The 19,308-nt window shown below is 40.5% G+C and overlaps 1 protein-coding gene across 1 annotated transcript in view; it reads left to right on the top strand.

Moving 5' to 3' along the window:
- sorcs1 (sortilin-related VPS10 domain containing receptor 1) overlaps positions 1–19,308 on the top strand; it is a 126,978-nt gene that overhangs the window by 88,405 nt on the left and 19,265 nt on the right. Inside the window, exons 5-14 of the mRNA XM_030778928.1 lie at positions 3,489–3,562; positions 8,129–8,193; positions 9,329–9,447; positions 9,887–9,976; positions 11,374–11,553; positions 12,972–13,118; positions 14,738–14,840; positions 16,262–16,338; positions 17,480–17,571; positions 18,771–18,878. Coding sequence (XP_030634788.1) covers positions 3,489–3,562; positions 8,129–8,193; positions 9,329–9,447; positions 9,887–9,976; positions 11,374–11,553; positions 12,972–13,118; positions 14,738–14,840; positions 16,262–16,338; positions 17,480–17,571; positions 18,771–18,878 — 1,055 coding nt within the window. The remainder of the gene's footprint in view (positions 1–3,488; positions 3,563–8,128; positions 8,194–9,328; positions 9,448–9,886; positions 9,977–11,373; positions 11,554–12,971; positions 13,119–14,737; positions 14,841–16,261; positions 16,339–17,479; positions 17,572–18,770; positions 18,879–19,308) is intronic.

Raw genomic sequence — 19,308 nt, forward strand, 5'->3', positions numbered from 1 at the left:
GTTCATCATCAGATGCATAAGGATTTTGTCTTCTACCTATTTCAGTGACAAATAAACATATCATTTCATGTGAATCGTGAAGAAAACTCTAAAGAAAGCAGCAGAAATGAAAGAACGAAAGAAAGGCCATTGCAGGAAAAGAGGGGAAAAATGGTTAATTACATTTACGAGGCTAAATATAGCAAATTTTTAGATCTTTTACAAATTATGGAAATCCACTCATGTATTATAAAATAAAAAATTATACAAGTTTCTACGTGATGTTCTGTTCTATCTAGAATATGTCCGAAATTGGCAATTATCTATGAAAAAGGTAAAAAATATAATAGCAGCCGTAATCTAGTCTGCCCCGAGTCAGCAGTTAGGGGTATTTATGGGGTTTGAGTCGTCGCAGGGAATTACCATTAATAAAATGCCTTTCCTAGCAGTAGATGGCCATTTTGGGCTAATGTTTTAGACCTCATAAAAAATGAAAGGCTTTTCTCTATCCAAAGGAGGTGTGCTACACATCATCTCAAAGTTTTTTTTTTTTCCCTTCTCAGAATGTGACTTTAGCATGGCTCTCTTTCTCTCTCTCTCTCTCTCTCTCTCTCTCTCTGTCCTCTGCATGTTTAGTCTAGAAAAAGCTACAGCGTAGCTCAGAAGTCAACGACAGGTTAATTGTTCGAAAGTCGTGTTCCAGTCAAATCCCCCCCCCCCCCTTTTTTTTTTTTTAAATTTTACCCTGAGTGATCTCTTTATGAGGTACAACAACCTATACAAGAATTACTCTTCCGTTTGCTGGCAGTGCAATCTTGCGTCCATTGTTCGAGGGGAGGATGTAACAGGGTGTTAGGGATTTCCCATAAAGAGTTCTGGCCCATGCTTAGTTGACTCTTATAGTTACAAATTGACTGGAGAGGGATCATAACTCTTGATAGCTTGTTCCGGCACATTCCGCAGATGGTCAACTGGATTGAGATCTGGTGACTGGGCGAACCCATTGCCATAAAACTGCAATTCCCCCTAAGTCGTCTTCTCGGGGACCGCTCCGAGACGGTCCTAATTTCGTGGCGCAAGGCGTGATATTCCAAAGAGGTGCAAACACATCCTCTCAGAAATATGTTCAAATGTTCAGATATTCTTTTGCATCGAAATCGTTGCTCGGACGTTGCTCAAACGTCGCTCCCCTAATATAAATGCAGCATACACACCACTATTACATGTATCTCATCGACTGACCACTCAGTATGAATGATTGAAATACCAGTGTTTTGATTTAATGCATCTATTTATACATCATTACACAGACTACGCCCGTTCTGTGAGGAAAACCGAGGAAAATCACCTATCCAGGGAGACATCATATCTGCGTTTAAAACAAAAACAACAACAACAACAACAATGCAATTAAACTGGAATGATTAAACTTAAAATGAGAGCACAGATAGTTTCTTTTTGCCTGAAATTAACATTGACCTCACCTTTGTTAGAGCATCACTGAACCACAATTAAGATTAAATAAACACTAACAAACAGTGTTATCGCCCAGTTGTTGCTTAATTGAGAAGTGTTTGCATGTGATGCATGGCTGCTCAAGATGTAAACCGAAAAACTAACATAAACAAAACAGATTCATAAATCTAATTTAATGGTTGTCCAAATCTATAAAAACAAATAAATGAATTGTTTATTGCTGTTGACAGATTTTCTCTAACAAAAATATTGTTATTTGACTTTTTCTTTTTCTTTTTTTTTCCCTCTCAGATGTTCCCAGTTTTGTTATGCCTTTGACAACAGTTTCTCAATTTCAGCTCCAAAATGTAAACACAACTCTAGCACATTCGTGTTAAACATTCTAAACGAGGATTACTCGCGAAACGCTTTTAAGTAAAAAACAAAAACAAAAACAAAAACAAACAGACCAAAAAAAAAAAAAAAAAGTAATCTAGAAATACTGCTGTAAACGGATGGTTATACAAGAGGCATCTGCAGTCATATTTCACATTTCATATTGCTATATAGCGGCTCTGATTACATCTAACCTGAGGGGAAAATGCACTCTGCCTCTGAAAGAGAGGTTCACTTTGAGTGCCCTCATGGCAAGAACACAGGGGACAAACTCCAGAGCCTTGAGGACATTTAGTCAGAGCCGCTCTGAGGAGAGAGAGAGAGAGAGAGAGAGAGAGAGAGAGAGAGAGAGAGAGAGAGAGAGCAGATACTTTCTCATCCTTTTACCCTCACTGTGGCCTACACATGCTGACCACCATCTGGGCACAACACGGCTTTGCTTTGTTTTTTTTGGGGCTTTTTCACCCCCATGTAAGACGACTGGAGACTTAAGATGGATTGTTTATGGGCTCATTTTTGAACTTGCAGCTGTCACATTTGATGACTGATGTATTCTATTCTGTTCCACTCTACTCTAATTGGTTTTGTTCTGTTCAGTTTTTTTTTTGTTTTTTGGTTCTGTTTGGCCTTGCTATGTTCTGTTCTGTTCTGTTTGATCCTGTTCTGTTCTATTCTGTTCTGTTCTGTTGTTCTGTTTGATCCTGTTCTGTTTCTGTTCTGTTCTGTTGTTCTGTTTGATCCTGTTCTGTTTCTGTTCTGTTCTGTTCTGTTCTGTTTCTAAAAACAACCTCACGCCTCCATACCCAGCTCCTGTAATATGGAACTGAGGAATGAAGCCATGAGGATTTTTCAGCATCTCTCTCTCTCTCTGTCTCTCTGATGCACTGGCTTGTGAAGAGGGACTGTTAAAACCCCCCACTGAGCTGAATCTGGCTGTTTGGCTAAGCCATCTGAGACTAAACTTCAACTTCTAAAACACATGTAGTTTTAAAACACAGCAAAAAAGCTTATCCAAGTCTAATCTTTGCCCTGGAATCCACAGCATGCTGGTCTCAAAGTCAAACAAAAGTATAACTTCTGGAAACCTTGGACCATTCTAAAAATTTTTTATTTATTTATTTATTTATTTTCAATTTGCTGTCGGGATCTTTCAAAAACAGTGATTGCCCTCTTGTGCCTAGTAAGTAACATAACACGTTTTCCAATGGCTGGTAAGCAACAGGCCTTGACGTGTTTCTTCTATCTTTCTCATAGACGTTCACTGAAATGTTGAAACGTTGAAAATGCACGTCTAGCTGATTAATTACCGCACAGCAGGACAGTTTGACACAGACCTATCACGCACAAAAGCATACTTTTCACCGTGTGATGTCGCTTGCATTTGGCTCCCCCGAATCAATCACGACGCGATACAGTTCGGTTGAGTTACTGTTGCAAGGGTGAACTAACTGATTGGTTCATAATTCGTCCGAATGGTGTTTTTTTTCTTTTCTTTTTTTTGTGAAGTCTATGTTCGAAGAGCTGGAGCATATTTCCAAAAATAGGAAACCGATATTCTTATAGTTGAATGATGGGCTCAGTATATTAGGTGGAGAAGACATTGTATATTTCCATTCGAAATGATAATCTTCTAAGTCTCTTTTTTTTTTTCTCCACAGCTCTACAGTTCGGTAGAATTCGGAAGACGGTGGCAGCTGGTGCATGAGAGAGTAGCCCCAAATCGATTTTACTGGTAAGGGCGAGATTCCCCTTCGTTCTCAGTATTGATCACTTGAGCCTCCTGTAGAGTTTGCTGTATGAGCGTTAAACAATTCATACAATCCATCATGGGTCGCAGATCATGAAATTCATTCCTGTTGGGATCTTTTTTTTTTTTTTTTTAGCCTGCCGAAATCAGATTTCCAAAAGTGTTTGCTTCTAAATGATGTGTATCTGTTTAATGAATGCAGTCGTTAATGCTTGTTACCGAATTTGGTTAGCAACAAACAACGTTGTCATCGTTAGCCGAGTTTATTAAAGATGAGCGGGACGTCTGCTTGCTGTCTTCACCTTATCAATTAGAAACAACACAACAAGCACAGTGTGAACTGTGAAGAGTTTTGATTTTGTTGAATCATAAATGAGAAGACGTAGAACAGATCACACTTATCTTTATCATAAAAAAAATATAGCTGTACATATAAGTATATTTAACAATATAATATAATTTTTTTGGTACCACTTTTCAGTAAGACTACCCTTATAAAGGATTTATAAATCGTTTATAATTTGGTTGTTACTTAGGTCATAAACACTTTATATATCATTAATAAACAATTATAAACAAGTTATAACACAGTGTTCATACATCAATGCGGGTTCACTATTTGGCAGGCTCAAGTTACTGCTGCATGTTTTAGCTATCTGTTCTGTTAAATCTCAGATCTTGCTAGTTGCTTAGCTTCCTTTATGTTGTCCCTTTATCAGTGAGCATGTTAAACTGTCAGCTTCATCTCATTTTTATGACCCTTTCTTTATGAGTTACTAACATTTATAGCTGCCAAAAGGGAGTCTTATTGTGTAGTGTAAAACACATCACCGTGTATTAATGAGTTGCTGGGTTATCTCTTTGATCTTTGATCTTTTGGCAACCCACCTTTCATTTTGCAACAGCACAAACCAGGAAGTAACACACTTAAATGGCTGACGTGGTAGGAGGAAAGTACATCATTCATGCAGACAATGACATTTACGGTACACGGATAACATTACACTATCACAAAGAATTAACAACACAACACAAAGACTACATGGTGATACACATAGACGTCTGCTAGGCACAATGGGAAACACACATCACAATATGCCACTTTAATATGATAGCATATGTTATATCAACACCTGTGATAATAATGAGGATGGCTACTGATAGCATGCTCAAGATCTCAAGGTAAACAATGTTGCCAAATCCTTAGCGTACGAATCTGTTAATGTGTTATGAAAATTTGATATGCAGTAATTTGATATGCCAAATGAAACTTCTTGACAATTAAGATATGCTGATGGTGGTTAGATGGTTAACTTATTAACAAATATCTGACAAGGCTGACAGGTTGGCTGATGGAGAAGATGAAGTAAACTAAGTAACCAATGAGATCGGAGGCTTAACAGTACAGATAAATATGGTATCACTATTTGGCAAGCAACAGGTCACTGCTGCGCTTTTTATCTAATGTGTTATAACAGCTTATTAATAATTTGTAAAGTGTTCACAACCTAATTAATACACTAATTATAAACCATTCACAAACCCTTTATAAGTGTAGTCCTATTGTAAAGTGTTACCCTTATTTTCAATTTCTCACCGATTCCTGTTATGAAAGAGGAAACAACTATTACAGTTTTCATTTATTGCTTGGAAAATTGTAAACTTGCTTTTACGCATGCAAAGCGGCTTGATGAGAGATAGGTTTTTAGTCTCTAAAACGCCTCAATTATATCAAATCTAAAAATGCTCAAATCTGCGATTTTTTGCATAAAATCCATCAAAAGTATAGTTTGGCCATTTTAAGCAATAAGTGAAACACATTAAGAACAAAACAAGGATTCCTCGATTTGCTGCAACCATCTTTCACTCTGGACAGTCTCCAGGGTCTTGCCTTCCAGTGTCCCCAGCTATGGCCAGTTACAGTGTCTGACAGACTGAAACAATCAAGTCCAGTCATATAGACATATACTGGGACTGAGTTGGTCATATAGACACACATTCTGTGACTGATTTGGTCATGTAGACACACATTCTGTGACTGATTTGGTCATATAGACACGCATTCTGTGACTGATCTGGTCATGTAGATACTCATTATGTGACTGATCTGGTCATATGGACACACATTCTGTGACTGATTTGGTCATGTAGACACACATTCTGTGACTGATTTGGTCATATAGACACACATTCTGTGACTGATCTGGTCATGTAGATACTCATTATGTGACTGATCTGGTCATATGGACACACATTCTGTGACTGATCTGGTCATATAGACACACATTCTGTGACTGATCTGGTCATTGGTACACACATTATGTGACTGATTTGGTCATATAGACACACATTCTGTGACTGATTTGGTCATATAGACACACATTCTGTGACTGATCTGGTCATGTAGATACTCATTATGTGACTGATCTGGTCATATGGATACACAATCTGTGACTGATCTGGTCGTTGGTACACACATTCTGTGACTGATTTGGTCATGTAGACACACATTCTGTGACTGATTTGGTCATATAGACACGCATTCTGTGACTGATCTGGTCATGTAGATACTCATTACGTGACTGATCTGATCATATGGACACACATTCTGTGACTGATCTGATCATATGGACACACATTCTGTGACTGATCTGATCATATGGACACACATTCTGTGACTGATTCGGCAATGTGGACACACATTCTGTGGCTGAATTGGTCATGTGGACACACATTCTGTGACTGATTTGGTCGTGTAGACACACATTATGTGACTGATTTGGTCATATAGACACGCATTCTGTGACTGATCTGGTCATATAGACACACATTCTGTGGCTGAGTTGGTCATGTAGACACACATTATGTGACTGATTTGGTCATGTAGACACATATTCTGTGACTGATTTGATCATATAGACACACATTCTGTGACTGATTTGGTAATATAGACACGCATTCTGTGACTGATTTGGTCATGTAGATACTCATTACGTGACTGATCTGGTAATATAGACACACATTCTGTGACTGATTTGGTCATGTAGACACACTTCTGTAGGAACAGCTGAACTGGGGCCAGAAGCTACATTCAGAGTTGAAGTCTTGAGGCTTTTCTCTGTTGGTGTATTGGTGACATTTTTATTCCGGCGGCTTATTTTAGAGCAACAGTTCAGTTCAGATGATCTGCTCCTTAGTGAGGAATTCCTCCAGTAAATGTACAGAAATGTGTGACTGTGCTGTGTTTGCAAATAGATAAAATAAAGATAATAATAATAACCTTTAAATTTGAAGAACTCAAAATATCACAGATTTTGAGAGTGAGGTCCAGCCCTCTTAATGCACAGATCATTGTGGATGAGGAAACAGCTCACCTGTGTATGAAAGCATAGAGTGTTGGTATTACTTCTCTAAAAATAACGCAGTACTTTTGGATGAAAAAAGGACAGAAAATTTTTATGTCCTTTGGGCACGGTTCCTGCTTAATGAATCTGGCTTAAATTTTTAAAGATGGGGTGGTTAACAGGAAACAGGATGGGTCAAATACCTTGCTATGCTTCTCATCTGTTTTAACAAGTATTTTCACTCACTCTCTCTCTCTCTCTCTCTCTCCCCCCCTCACACACACACAAAACACTATCTCTCTGTTCCTCCACAATCTCTGTAGGTAACACACACACACACACACACAAAACACTATTTCAGAGTCTCTGTGGGTTATCTTTATACGTAACAATCCGTCTAAAAAAGTAGGTCAGGTCTATAGTACACCCTGACGTTGTCTAAGGGAAATCATTGATACTTCCAGTAACAGCTTTAATGAAGACTGGAGGTAGAGGTCGTCTCCATTGGAGTTTGCATGTTATGTATGTGTGTGTGTGTGTGTGTGTGTGTGTGTGTGTGTGTGTGTCTTGCTCGAGCAGTTCTTTATGATTCTGTAGTCTTTTTAATCAATATTTCATGCTATAATGATTTTTTCCTCTTTAACTAAGAGGGAGAGAGAGAGATAAAGAGAGAGAAAAAGAGAGAAGGGAAAGGAGGAGAGAGAGAGAGAGAGAGAGAGAGAGAGCGAGAGAGTGAGAGCTATGCACACGGTTACGCCCGTGGGCGTTCTTAAGAAGCAAATGAATGAGTCTCTCTTTTTTTAATGATGCCAGGATGTAGCGGTAGCTTCTGTCAGCACCAGTAAACTCCACCGATGCAGATGGCCTTGAATAGTACAGGGTGGTGTGAGGTACTTCCTTCCAGTTAAAAATCCACTTCACCAGCTCCTGGAGTAATAGATAAGGGTTTTAAAGAAGAAGTGGAGGAGTCGGTGGTTTCTGTCTGTACGTACTTCCGGGAATGGGAACTTGAATTCTTTCCCGTATTCACTGGAAGGATAAACGGGGCACGCTGACGTTTGTTGAAGATGAAAATGAATGCATTTTATATACCTGATGCTGATTCAGAAATGGTGTTGGTTGGTCTTTGTGCGTGTGTGTGTGTGTGTGTGTGTGTGTGTGTGTGTGTGTGTGTGTGTGTGTGTGTGTGTGTGTGTCCAACATGTAGGTCGAAGATGGGTTTAGACAAAGAGCCAGGTTTGATACACCTGGAGACCAGCATTTCAGAAGGGCGTAAGTAGTTTCATCATGCACCCACACATTTCACTCACCCGAAGGTTTTTCAGATTTCTTTTCTGATTTCTTTTGGAAATCAAAAACTACAGTCGGGGGGTTACTCAACAAACCAGAATAACTCAGCCAGGTGGCTGACGTGAAAAGTTCCAGGACTGTCCGAACGTCAAAATCGAACAACTGTAGAACACGTCTGGAACATTCTTAATGGATACTGTTGGCTTTTATTTGGCTAACTGAGCTAACCTTCTTTCTGGAATTTTCCGTTATCTGAGGCATTTGTTATTAAATATGTTTTTACACATCACCGTTATCGCTGGAAAAAGATTGACAGGAAGGTTTCGCAATGACCTGAGCTCACACACAGCGTTCAGATACAGAATTATACTTCCACAGAAATTCATACCAACAGCTTTCATATCGCACCTACTTGTGACACTTACACACACACACACACACACACACACATGCACACATCAGCAGTCTTGCTTTAGCTGGAAATAGAATGACACAAAGTCAGGCCACCAGAAGTTTCTAAGGCCATACCCCACACCATCAGTATTGATCTGTCGCTGACAGCGGAGGAAGATGTGCAGTTAACCAAGACTAACACACACGGACAGGCTATATCTCGGCCTACTGCCCTGCAACTGAGCCGGGAAAGAGAGAGAGAGAGAGAAAAAAAAAAACAGGCTCTCTCCGCCATCCTTTCTCTGTTTTATTGATGACTGTCAGTGATAGCTGTGCATTTGCATCTTAAGTGCAGCAGTACACTCTACCTGATATGCAGGCGGAGATTATGTATAACACCACTTATAGTAAATGTATACGGTTACACGTTGTTCTTGGATTACATGTAAGCAACAGTTAAGTTAATCAACATTTATAAAGACATAGAAATATATATGAGAATATATATTTATGGAAATATATATATAACATATATTAAATATACCTAGGACAGTCAATTCATTGAGGTCTCATGAAATTTTAATAATATTCAATTCATTTTATTTAGGAGTGAATTCTGTGACACTGCATGTACTGTATCCTCATTAGCCAGCGTTCAGAATGGTCTTGGTGGATTTCTCTCCCTCTCTCTCTCTCTCTCTCTCTCTCACTGTCTCTCTCTCAGAGGCTCTCTATGTCACCTGTAAGCTTCAGAACTGCACGGACGCCAACAAAGGGAAACCCTTCCCCGGCTACATCGACCCCAATTCCCTGGTGGTGCAGGACGAATATGTGTTTGTCCAGGTGAGGAATTACTGGGGTGTAACTCCGTAAGAAAGTTAGCTTTCTTACAAACCAGGCAACAAGACCCTTAAGGCGTTATGAAGAAAAAACAAAAACAAAACAATACAAAACCATACATTCCATATGTCAGTGTTTTTACTCTATAGATGCTATTTTTGGTCAGCGAAAAGAACGCCTGCATTTTTTTTTTTTTTTTAAATGTGGAGTCTGTTTTTTTCTGTGCCTGTGCAACTTACCACACAACTGCACCACCATCTGTCACTGTCTGAGGGGGATGTTTATTTTTGTTAAAAGCGACAGGGATCTGTGTTCCCTGTGTAAACTGGCATAAATGGCTTGAACCCTCTGTATTTGAGGTGACGGGGAAAAAAAAAAAATTGTTAGCCGTTCGGAAATGTTTTTCTCCCTCCATTTACGGCCGTCGTGTCAACACCCCCAGGTCACTACGGGCGGGAGAACAATCTACTACGTGTCATCGGAGAGAGATGTGTTCACACCTATGAAGTTACCCAAGTACACCTTGCCAAAGGTAACAGACCTCATTCTGGAAGACACACACGAGCACGGTTGAAAAACAAATACAACTTACTGTGTCTATGACAACGAAAACACACATCGCGAAAATCAGATCAAACTGCTTTTGCGTCCCCGGACACCACCTTTCACCCAAAGACAAACCTAAATAAATAGATAGATAAACAAAAATAAATAAATAAATAAATAAATAAAATTGCACTTGACTGACTCAAGTTGAGGGAGTGGGATAGAAATTAAGACTCGATCTTATAGATTCTCACGGAGCCGTGTTTGTATTCGAAACTACGTTTCTTACAAGCCCAACTTCTTTAGTGAGCTCTTATGACAATTAAACATGTTTTATTCAATCAAGCCCCAGGCGCCCCCAGTTCCCTCTCAACATACTCCCGAGGTTCTGAGCACAGTCTGAGGTAGATGAATTTCTCGAATCGCCAGCATGTGTCATTTCGACGTTAGCCTGGGCTGACACGCCGAATTTAAAGATAATAAGAGCATTACCCCGGTGCTAGGGACCAGGACAGAAACGATGCGGGGGCGAAAATGAAGTTTGATACTGATTATTAATATGATTGAGCTCAGCTGGAAAATCTCGTCTATATTCTCCAATCACCCGCCTCTCCCCGAGTCGCCTCATACATATTCATGAGCTTTGATTGGAGGAGGAAATTGGATTACCTTTAAAAAACTGTCCTCTACCAAACACGAAGCGAAACAGCGAGGAGTTTCCAAGGTGCGTTAATACGCTTGACTGTTTTGAATATGAACAATATGTTATCTTTTGGTATTGATGGAAGAAGTCGTGTAAGATTATAAATTGTGAAGTTTTGTAAACTGTTTATAATGTAAGGTATCTGCATTCATATCAGTAGCTGACACACGTTACCTTGGTTCAAGGATCCCTTTTAAATATTCATAATGTCCGTCCACCAGTGGGCACAGAAACATAACTTTTTTTTTTTTTTTTTTTTTTACTGTATATTCAATACCCAAATGATCAATTAATCAAATACATCAGCTGTCTCTGCTTTGCTAATGAGACAGGCTGGATATCGTGCGGTATTTGAGAGCTACCCAATTCCCAATTTAGACATATGCTGTATTTGTACCCTCACGTACACCATGTTTTTCCTCCTAGTTAATTCATATTCAGAAAAAGGAGAGTATGTCTCCATAAGGTGTTTTTGTTTGCTTTATTTATTTATTTATTTTTTTGTTTTACAAGTTTTGACACCGCGGCCAAGTAGCACTGCTACGAGCTACAGACACTGAAAAAAAAAAATAAAAACATTTGTGGAAGAAAACTCTCAAACGTTTGGCAATTAGCAGTTTTTACTTTGTACAGTCATGTGAGAACGGATCCACCTGTATGTGTTTGCTGGTGTGTCTCAGGACCTGCATGTGATCAGCACCGACGAGAACCGGGTGGTGGCCGCGGTGCAGGAGTGGAACCAGAACGACACCTATAATCTTTACGTGTCTGACGCTGGAGGAGTGTTCTACACCCTGGCTCTGGAGAACGTAATGAGCAGTATGGGACCGGAGGGGAACGTCATGATCGACCTGTATGAGGTGTGGTGCCCGAGATGCTGCCATTTGAATGAATCCCTTAATCTAATCTGGGGTTAACTCTTAATCTTAATCTCAGATTAGGAGAATTTAAATCTCAGATTAGGAGGATTTAAAATATTTGAGTGCCTGATAACAGGAGTTAAAAAAAAACAAACAAAAAAATGTTCATTGAAATTCACTCAAGGTTTTTGTTTAGAGCTTATGTTTTGAAACATTCCTTTGAATTTGCTTTTTGTGTTATGTAATGCTCCAAGGCTGAAATTGGTAACCAGGAAAAAAAACGAAAAAACCCCCAGATGGGTTCAATCAGACCGTGTAACGGCCACTCTAATGATGGGGTTTTAAAGGTTGGCTATTCATTTACAGTTATTACAGGTCCAGGTTTCCACCAAAAAGAAAAAAAAGAAAGAGAAAAAGACTTTGATGGAATTTGAACATAGTCTGACTGGACTTCACATATCATGCTGTGGTGCTAAGCCACTTCCTTTGAATGAACAGTCATGTGTTGCATTTGCTTTCATTTTTATTTGTTTGTTTGTTTCAGTTACTTATTTAATTATTTTTACATTGGTCGTTCAGGATCAATTAATTTTGTAGTTTACAAAAAAAAAACCCCCATCACTTTAGGTTTTTCTTGGGAGTAAGAAACGCTAACGGTAGTTAAGAAAAGATTCAAATGATGACGGCCACAGGAGGTAAATCGCTAATAAGGTGTTTTGGATGGACTCGTTCTCTCCCTCCTCGATGCGTACCTTCCCATTATTCATTCATACACTCCCTGCCGCAAATAGCAGTCTCTCCGCGTTGCTAGGGCGAAGACGGCGGACTCTAACAGATGCTAGGAAGCTATCTTCAGATCAAATAATTAAACCGTTGATGATATTGTCCCCTGTACGCTCTTCTTTGGCCCTGAGAGATGCAAGCGGATTCCAGTGGTTTGATTGAGGTCGTCACCTTAATGTAGCATATGCTAAAATCGCCGCTGGTGGGTCAGATAGGAAGATCCATCAATTATTCAATAGCGGATGCCCTCTTGTGCATCGCTTGGTTGTTCTCTGTCCTTACTTGCAGCTAGCTGGCCCTGAGGACTCTGCACTGGAAAGACAGGGATTACAGCGGTTCCGTCTATTTTTTTTATTTATTTATTTATTTTTTTCACTCTGATATGTAATGTCCTTATGGACGTTATTACCATCTCGGTGGTAGGCAATGGTAATGCTTCACACTGGAGGGGCAGGCACTGAGCAGTGTTTTCAACTTGAGCTAAGAGCCGCTCGCGGTTCTCGTAAAAAGAGAAATCGACGTGGCCCAGAGAGAGGTTGGAACCGCGGGGGGTTGGCGAGGCCTATTTGATCCCATTTTTCTGTTTTTAGGTAATTTATGCCGGCTGTTTTTATTTGATGATATCTTTCTGTCAGGTGGGAGGGATAAAAGGGATGTTTTTGGCCAATAAGAAGCTGGATATCCAAGTGAAGACCTACATCACTTACAACAAGGGACGAGACTGGAGACTGCTGCAGGCGCCCTCTACTGACCTGAGAGGAAACAGCATCCACTGCATGCTGGTGAGTGAATGACACTGGAGGGGGGGAGGAAGGATGACCTTTCTGAATTTTGACTGATCCAGACATTTCTGACATAATGATGAGCAGCTCTCAAAGTTGAACTCATCAGAAACGGGCTCCGGTCAGAGCGAAAGGTCAAGATATGGACAGGGTTGAAAAAGCAGAGCTCAAATGTAAAGGGGAGAGAGGGAGAGAGAGAGAGAGAGAGAGAGAGAGAGAGAGAGAAACAAAGTTAGAGTGAGACAGAGACAAAGAAAGAGAGAGTGAGAGACAAAGAGAGAGAGACAGAGAGGGACAGAGACAAAGAGAGAGAGAAAGAGAGAGAAACAAAGTGAGAGTGAGACAGAGACAAACAAAGAGAAAGACAGAGAGGGAGAGAGACAAAGAGAGAGAGCGAGAGACTTGAGTGCTCCCGGTCTGGTTCTGACTGCCTCATTGAAATTATACGATGAAGTCACTGATACTCGAACTTAATCCGTAAGCAGCTATTCACGATAATGAAATACATGTTCATTCAGACTCGTTTAGAATTGTTTATCGTATCATATCATCATGTTGTGGTTTTTTTTTTTTTGTTGTTGTTTTTTTTGCTTGTGAGACATTGTCTTGGAGAAATGAAAATAGAGACATCACTGGAACAGACTGTGGCCCCACAATCAGCATTTGCCTGCATCAATTTTAACCAGCAAGCTGGTCCTGGCGAACTCCGACGCGCTTAAACCGCTGCCAAGACGCGGGCGCAAGTTAATTATACATGTGCTCAACCACAAATCTGTAGTTTTAAGTGTTACATTTCATGTGCCCGCGCCGCGTCAAACGTAGTGTGTGATTACCCACATTCCGCCCTGTTTTTTTTTTTTTTTAGTTCTTTTTCAATTTTTAACGGATTGATCTTAAACGTGTTGCTTCTATACACGGCTGATGTATTTAAAAGATTCTTTTTTTTTTTTCGCCTACCCCCGCTGTAAAGTCACTTAATCAAATAGTTTTCGGTAATTAAAATATTCTGACGAGCCATTTAATGTAAAGCAGAGTCGGGGGGGGCGTGTTGTTTTGGCTGAGTGGATGTGACTAATACGAGGCCTCCCTCTGTGATGAAGAGCGCCCCCCATCCGCTCCATTCATCTCAATGAACACCCCCCCCCTAAAAATAATTACCCTTTGATAAACTTGACTAATTAATGTCTCCACGGCAATCCGTGCCTTCACCCCCCATTATAGAGTTATTTGTCAGAAAATGTCAACGTTTTAATAAACCCCCTTAAACACTAGTCGCAACATGTGCTCACCAATGGCATTTTCAGCACAGTAATGAGAATTGTGTCACTAAAGGTTATTCCAATCAAAACTAATGCGAGATGCCGACCAGTCACCAATGTGTTTCTAATGGAATTTGTATTGGGGGATTTAGAGAGGTGTATGCCAATGCAGGCACAATGGCTGTTAAGTGGAAGCAGGCTTAGTGGGAATTGAGTTTGGCCATGGGGTGGCTGGGGGGGGGGGGGGGGGGGGGGGGGGGGCTGGGGGGGGTGGTTGAGGGTGGGGGCTAGGGGGTCTCTAATGGTCGAGATTTCCTGTCAAAGTTGCGAGATTGATATCGAGGTTTGTGTTTGTTTCAGCCATACTGTTCCTTGCACCTACACTTACACGTGTCAGAAAACCCCTACACGTCTGGAAACATCGCCAGCAAAGAGTCCGCCCCCGGGATCATAGTGGCGTCAGGTAAGTTCACCGAGCAAAAACTTTTGGCTTTCTACCAGAAGCTCTAATTCTTTACAAATCATAATGGCACCATGCCACACAAAGGGTATTTAAGCTTCTTCTAAGATCTCACCTATTGTATGTTGTATGTTGTTGTTGTTGTTGTTTTTCTGATTCCCTGTGGTTTTCTGAGATCCACAAACTGCACCGTGTTATTATTGGTTGGCTTCTCTTTTAGCTCTGAGGAGAATAATGAGAATGGATCTGTTGTTAGCGTTGAGACAAAAAAAAAAAGAAAAAAAGGGGGACAGAATCAAAAGATGATCAAATGCTCATTATTAGAAAGACAGAGTAGAAACGGAGAGAAAAAACCCCCAAAAAAGTGTGGATGACATAATTACAGTCAAAGCGAATCAACGTCGTTCTTAGACGATGTAAAACACCGCAAAGTTTATAGTGTGTGTTTTGTCACCGCTTCAAAGAAGAATTCAATTTTGAGAGACGATTGTCATGGGTTTTTTTTTTTTGAGAGAGAGAGCGTCTTAATTCCCGTGCCTCAGTTTGCAGACAGTTTATTTCATTATGGCTACTTAAACCCCTAGCCTTCGCGGATTTCGCTTCACGCCCTCCATTTCATCGCTTATATATTTATATATATATATTTATTTGCATTTATATTTCCACATTATGTTGGTAGGAGATGCATTCGTATTGGATCCTGGAGTCTTTTATATTGGAATATAAATATGATTAAGACCCTTGCTTGAGTTAAAAAATGGATGTGCTAAGTGCTACTCAGGAGTCTGGTGACAGAGATAGTAAATTGTATTTAGAATGCTCTCATTCCTCTGTCTGCTCCTGTTTCCTCAACCAACCAAGTCCTGGTTTTTCCTCCTGACTCTTAATGTTTCTTTCATGAGATGGAGAGCTCTTGTCGGCGTTGCGTACCATCTTCACGGCCTTGTGATTCTGACAATATCAGAACAATATCTATTGGCTCTAAGTGAAATACACAAGGCTTAAAAGTTTGAAACTGTTGCCGTCTCGTCAGATTCTCCTTGGAGATGTTGGATGTTAGTTTCTCTCTCTCTCTCTCTCTCTCTCTCTCTCTCGCTCTCTCAGTTGTGGTTTTGTTGATTGATGGAGTCTCTCTTCTTCTCCATGAAGGGAGGCAGGCCTTCCCTGAGATAATTTATGTGTAGTTTGGGTATTAGGTTAAGCTTGATTAAGTTAAACGACAGAAACATCCCCGAAAAAAAAAAAGAAAAAAGAAAAAGCTAGCAACTAAAGCAGCTAGCAAACAGAAGGCTGACTAGATAGCAACAGAAGGCAGGCATAAATCCCATAATCATAATTATCGAAATACAGATTTCAATTTGTGTGTTGTACCCATCAATCTGTTCGGAGCTCACAGCTGTTTAATTTCCCTCTTACGGCCTAAGGTTCAATAGGCGCTGAGCTGACCAGCAGTAACGTTAGCATGTTCATCACCTCTGACGCCGGAAACACATGGAGACAGGTATGCGTGCGTGTGGTATGTGGTGTATATGTGTGTTTTTGAAACAGAAGGAGAGAGAGAGAGAGAGAGAGGACTGATAGACTGTAAGAGGCTGGGTGGGTAGGTTGGGGGTCATTTCTATGTTGATGATATCGTATAAACTCATAAATCCACAACGTTCTTCCGAGAGCACATAATCAGATGATACCTTCAAAGTAATTGCTTTCAGTGCTGCACGGCGTCCCTGTGGGTGGCCCCCTTTACGTGTTTGATGGTGTGATTTAAATTTATGGGTCCAGTATCTAATTAAAAATGGACCCCGCAAAAAAAAAAAAAAATAATAATTAAGAGACAAATTGATGCGGTGAAGTTTAAACGTGCTGAGGGTGTGATGAGTCTTATATCTGATACATTGTCAAAAAGAATTATGACGGTTCAGATTTGAGTAATAAGTCTCTCTCTCTCTCTCTCTCTCTCTCTCTCTGTCTTTTTTTTTTTTTTTAAGGATATGTTAGAGGTTTCATCTCTAATCAAAATAAAAGTCCTAGCCGGGAGGGAGGGGGAAAAGAGATGAAATAATCTTGTCAAAGCTACGTTTGTCAGGTCTGATGAAAAACAAAGTGGCCCCAACGACTAACTACACGGGGAGACACAAAGTTGTGCCTTGACACTTAATGTGAACAGACAGGCAGCTTAATGATCTGGGTATTCACTCAACCTGGAACACAAAGCACCGTAAAAGACGCCTTTAAGAATATATCCATCATAATCTCGGTCACTTACAGAACACAAAGACGGTGACTGAACGAACAAGAAAAAAGTTTGTTTTTTTTTTTTTCTAAAATGGGCATATATGAGCCAAAACTGTGAGTGGTCACAACTTTAGTCTCAGACATCGCTTTTTCAGCATTTGAACTACTTTGGGTCTTTTAGAAGTGGGTGTGTAATTCTGTTTACATATAGCACAAGACCAGCTAAAACTGTGTTTTTTTTTATATTCTAAAACAGGAGGACTACAACATCCTTTAACTAAATGCTAAATGCCACCTGCATGGACAAAATTAACGAACCAAACCAAATCTGTTGAGTCATTCGCCGAGATGTCTCTGCCTAATGTTCTCACGATGCCATTCTGTTCCCACAATGCCACTCTGTATTTCAGATATTCGATGAAGAGTACAGTGTGCTTTACCTGGACCAAGGAGGAGCCCTTGTGGCCATCAGACACACGCCTCTTCCCATCAAACATCTGTGGTAAATGCTTCCATATCGACCAAATCGCGTCGCTAAGCATAGACGTTTGCGCGTGCATTCTTTTGAGTGTCAACGAGTCAGACTGAGTCAGTGTAAACAAATTGCCATGATTGTAATGTGGACAATAGCATGAATTCTTTCATTAAAAGCACCCAGCTGCGTAATTATTAGGACTGTCATTCTTATCTGCTTTGTAAAGCCGTGGTGCTGTGCCTGAAGGGCACCACAGAGCGCGTTCTCATTTTAAAGGGAAAACTTCACCTCTAATGACATTTGGGTCTGTTTTCCCAGTTGCCACCATGTAGTTACATTGTCAGTGTGATTTTTCATGACGTCTTAAGCTCAGTGGGCCAGTGTTTACCAGTGGGTTCGGTTGTTTACAAGTATCTTAATGCGAGGCTTTCATCTTGAAGACCAAACATGAAATTAGCTTTATCTTGCGTTTTAAGGCCTCACAGGAGAAGGAGCTCATTTGTCCCGCCTCCTGTTCGAAAAAATGTCACGAACGGTATCGTAACGGTCACATGGCCCTAATAAATCCCCGTGCAGACATGATAAAACAGTTGTTGTTGTTTTGTTTTTTTTACGCTCGTTTGACATTTATAAATTATTTACCGAAATTCACAGATGCCATGGCCAACGGTACAATGAGGCAATGTAGTTTTGAGTGCGTTTCAGGTCATTGCAGAAACTGAGGGATTTTGGAGAAAGGTACCCCCCCCCCCAAAAAAAAAAAATAAGAGAACACCATCAAAAAAAAAAAATCTAAGCATTTGATATAAAAACCGTCTGAAGTTTTGACAAACTCTGAAGTGAGGATTATAATGAGGCTGCATGTTAAAAGAGTTGAACTTCCCCTCTTAAAGCGATCGAATTCTGCCTATAGATGCAGTTACATGGCCGACTTTCATCTTTTTTGCGTTCTCTCTCTCTCTCTCTCTCTCTCTCTCTCTCACATGTGCACAAATCATCAAACCTACGTTACGACTCCCTCTGAGAATCTGTACCGCTCCAGCGGAAACAACAAAACAACAAAACAGAATCCCGTCTCACACCTTTAACTGAGTGGAAAACTCGATTATGCTTCCCCACCAATCAAAGTTTCATGTCTGTCTGTCTGTCTGTCTGTCTGTCTGTCTGACTGACTGACAAATGATGAAAACAGCCTGTGTTTCCTTTGTGATGTGATCTCTCTGTAGGCTCAGCTTTGATGAAGGAAGAGTTTGGAATAAATACAGCTTCACTTCTTCTCCTCTCTTCGTGGACGGCGTCCTCGGTGAACCTGGGGAGGAGACCCTCATCATGACGTACGTGCCATAACCTGCCAAGCCGTCTGAAGCGCGTTCTAGAATATTCTAGAAAAACAAAAAGAAAAAGGAAAAAAAAAATAATCTCATAGGTCTCATGATCTCAGTTTCTTACTTTGAGGAACGTTCCCCCACTTATGTGTGAGAATGTGTGTATGTGTGTGTGTGTGTGTGTGTGTGTGTGTGTGTGGGGAGGTAGGGGGGGTGCTTGGTTGGTGGGGTGGTGAGTGTGGGTATGTATGTGTGTGTGTGTATGTGCTCTTAGCTAGTTTGTTGTGTGTGTGTGTGTGTGTGTGTGTGTCTGTGTGCGTGGGGAGGGAGTGAGGGAGGGGAGGGGCTTGGTTGGTGGGGTGGTGAGTGTGGGTATGTATGTGTGTGTGTGTGTGTGTGCTCTTAGGTAGTTTGTTGTGTGTGTCTGTGTCTGTCTCTC

Source organism: Chanos chanos, chromosome 7 (assembly GCF_902362185.1).
Source record: "Chanos chanos chromosome 7, fChaCha1.1, whole genome shotgun sequence".
NCBI classification, from domain to species: Eukaryota; Metazoa; Chordata; class Actinopteri; order Gonorynchiformes; family Chanidae; genus Chanos; species Chanos chanos.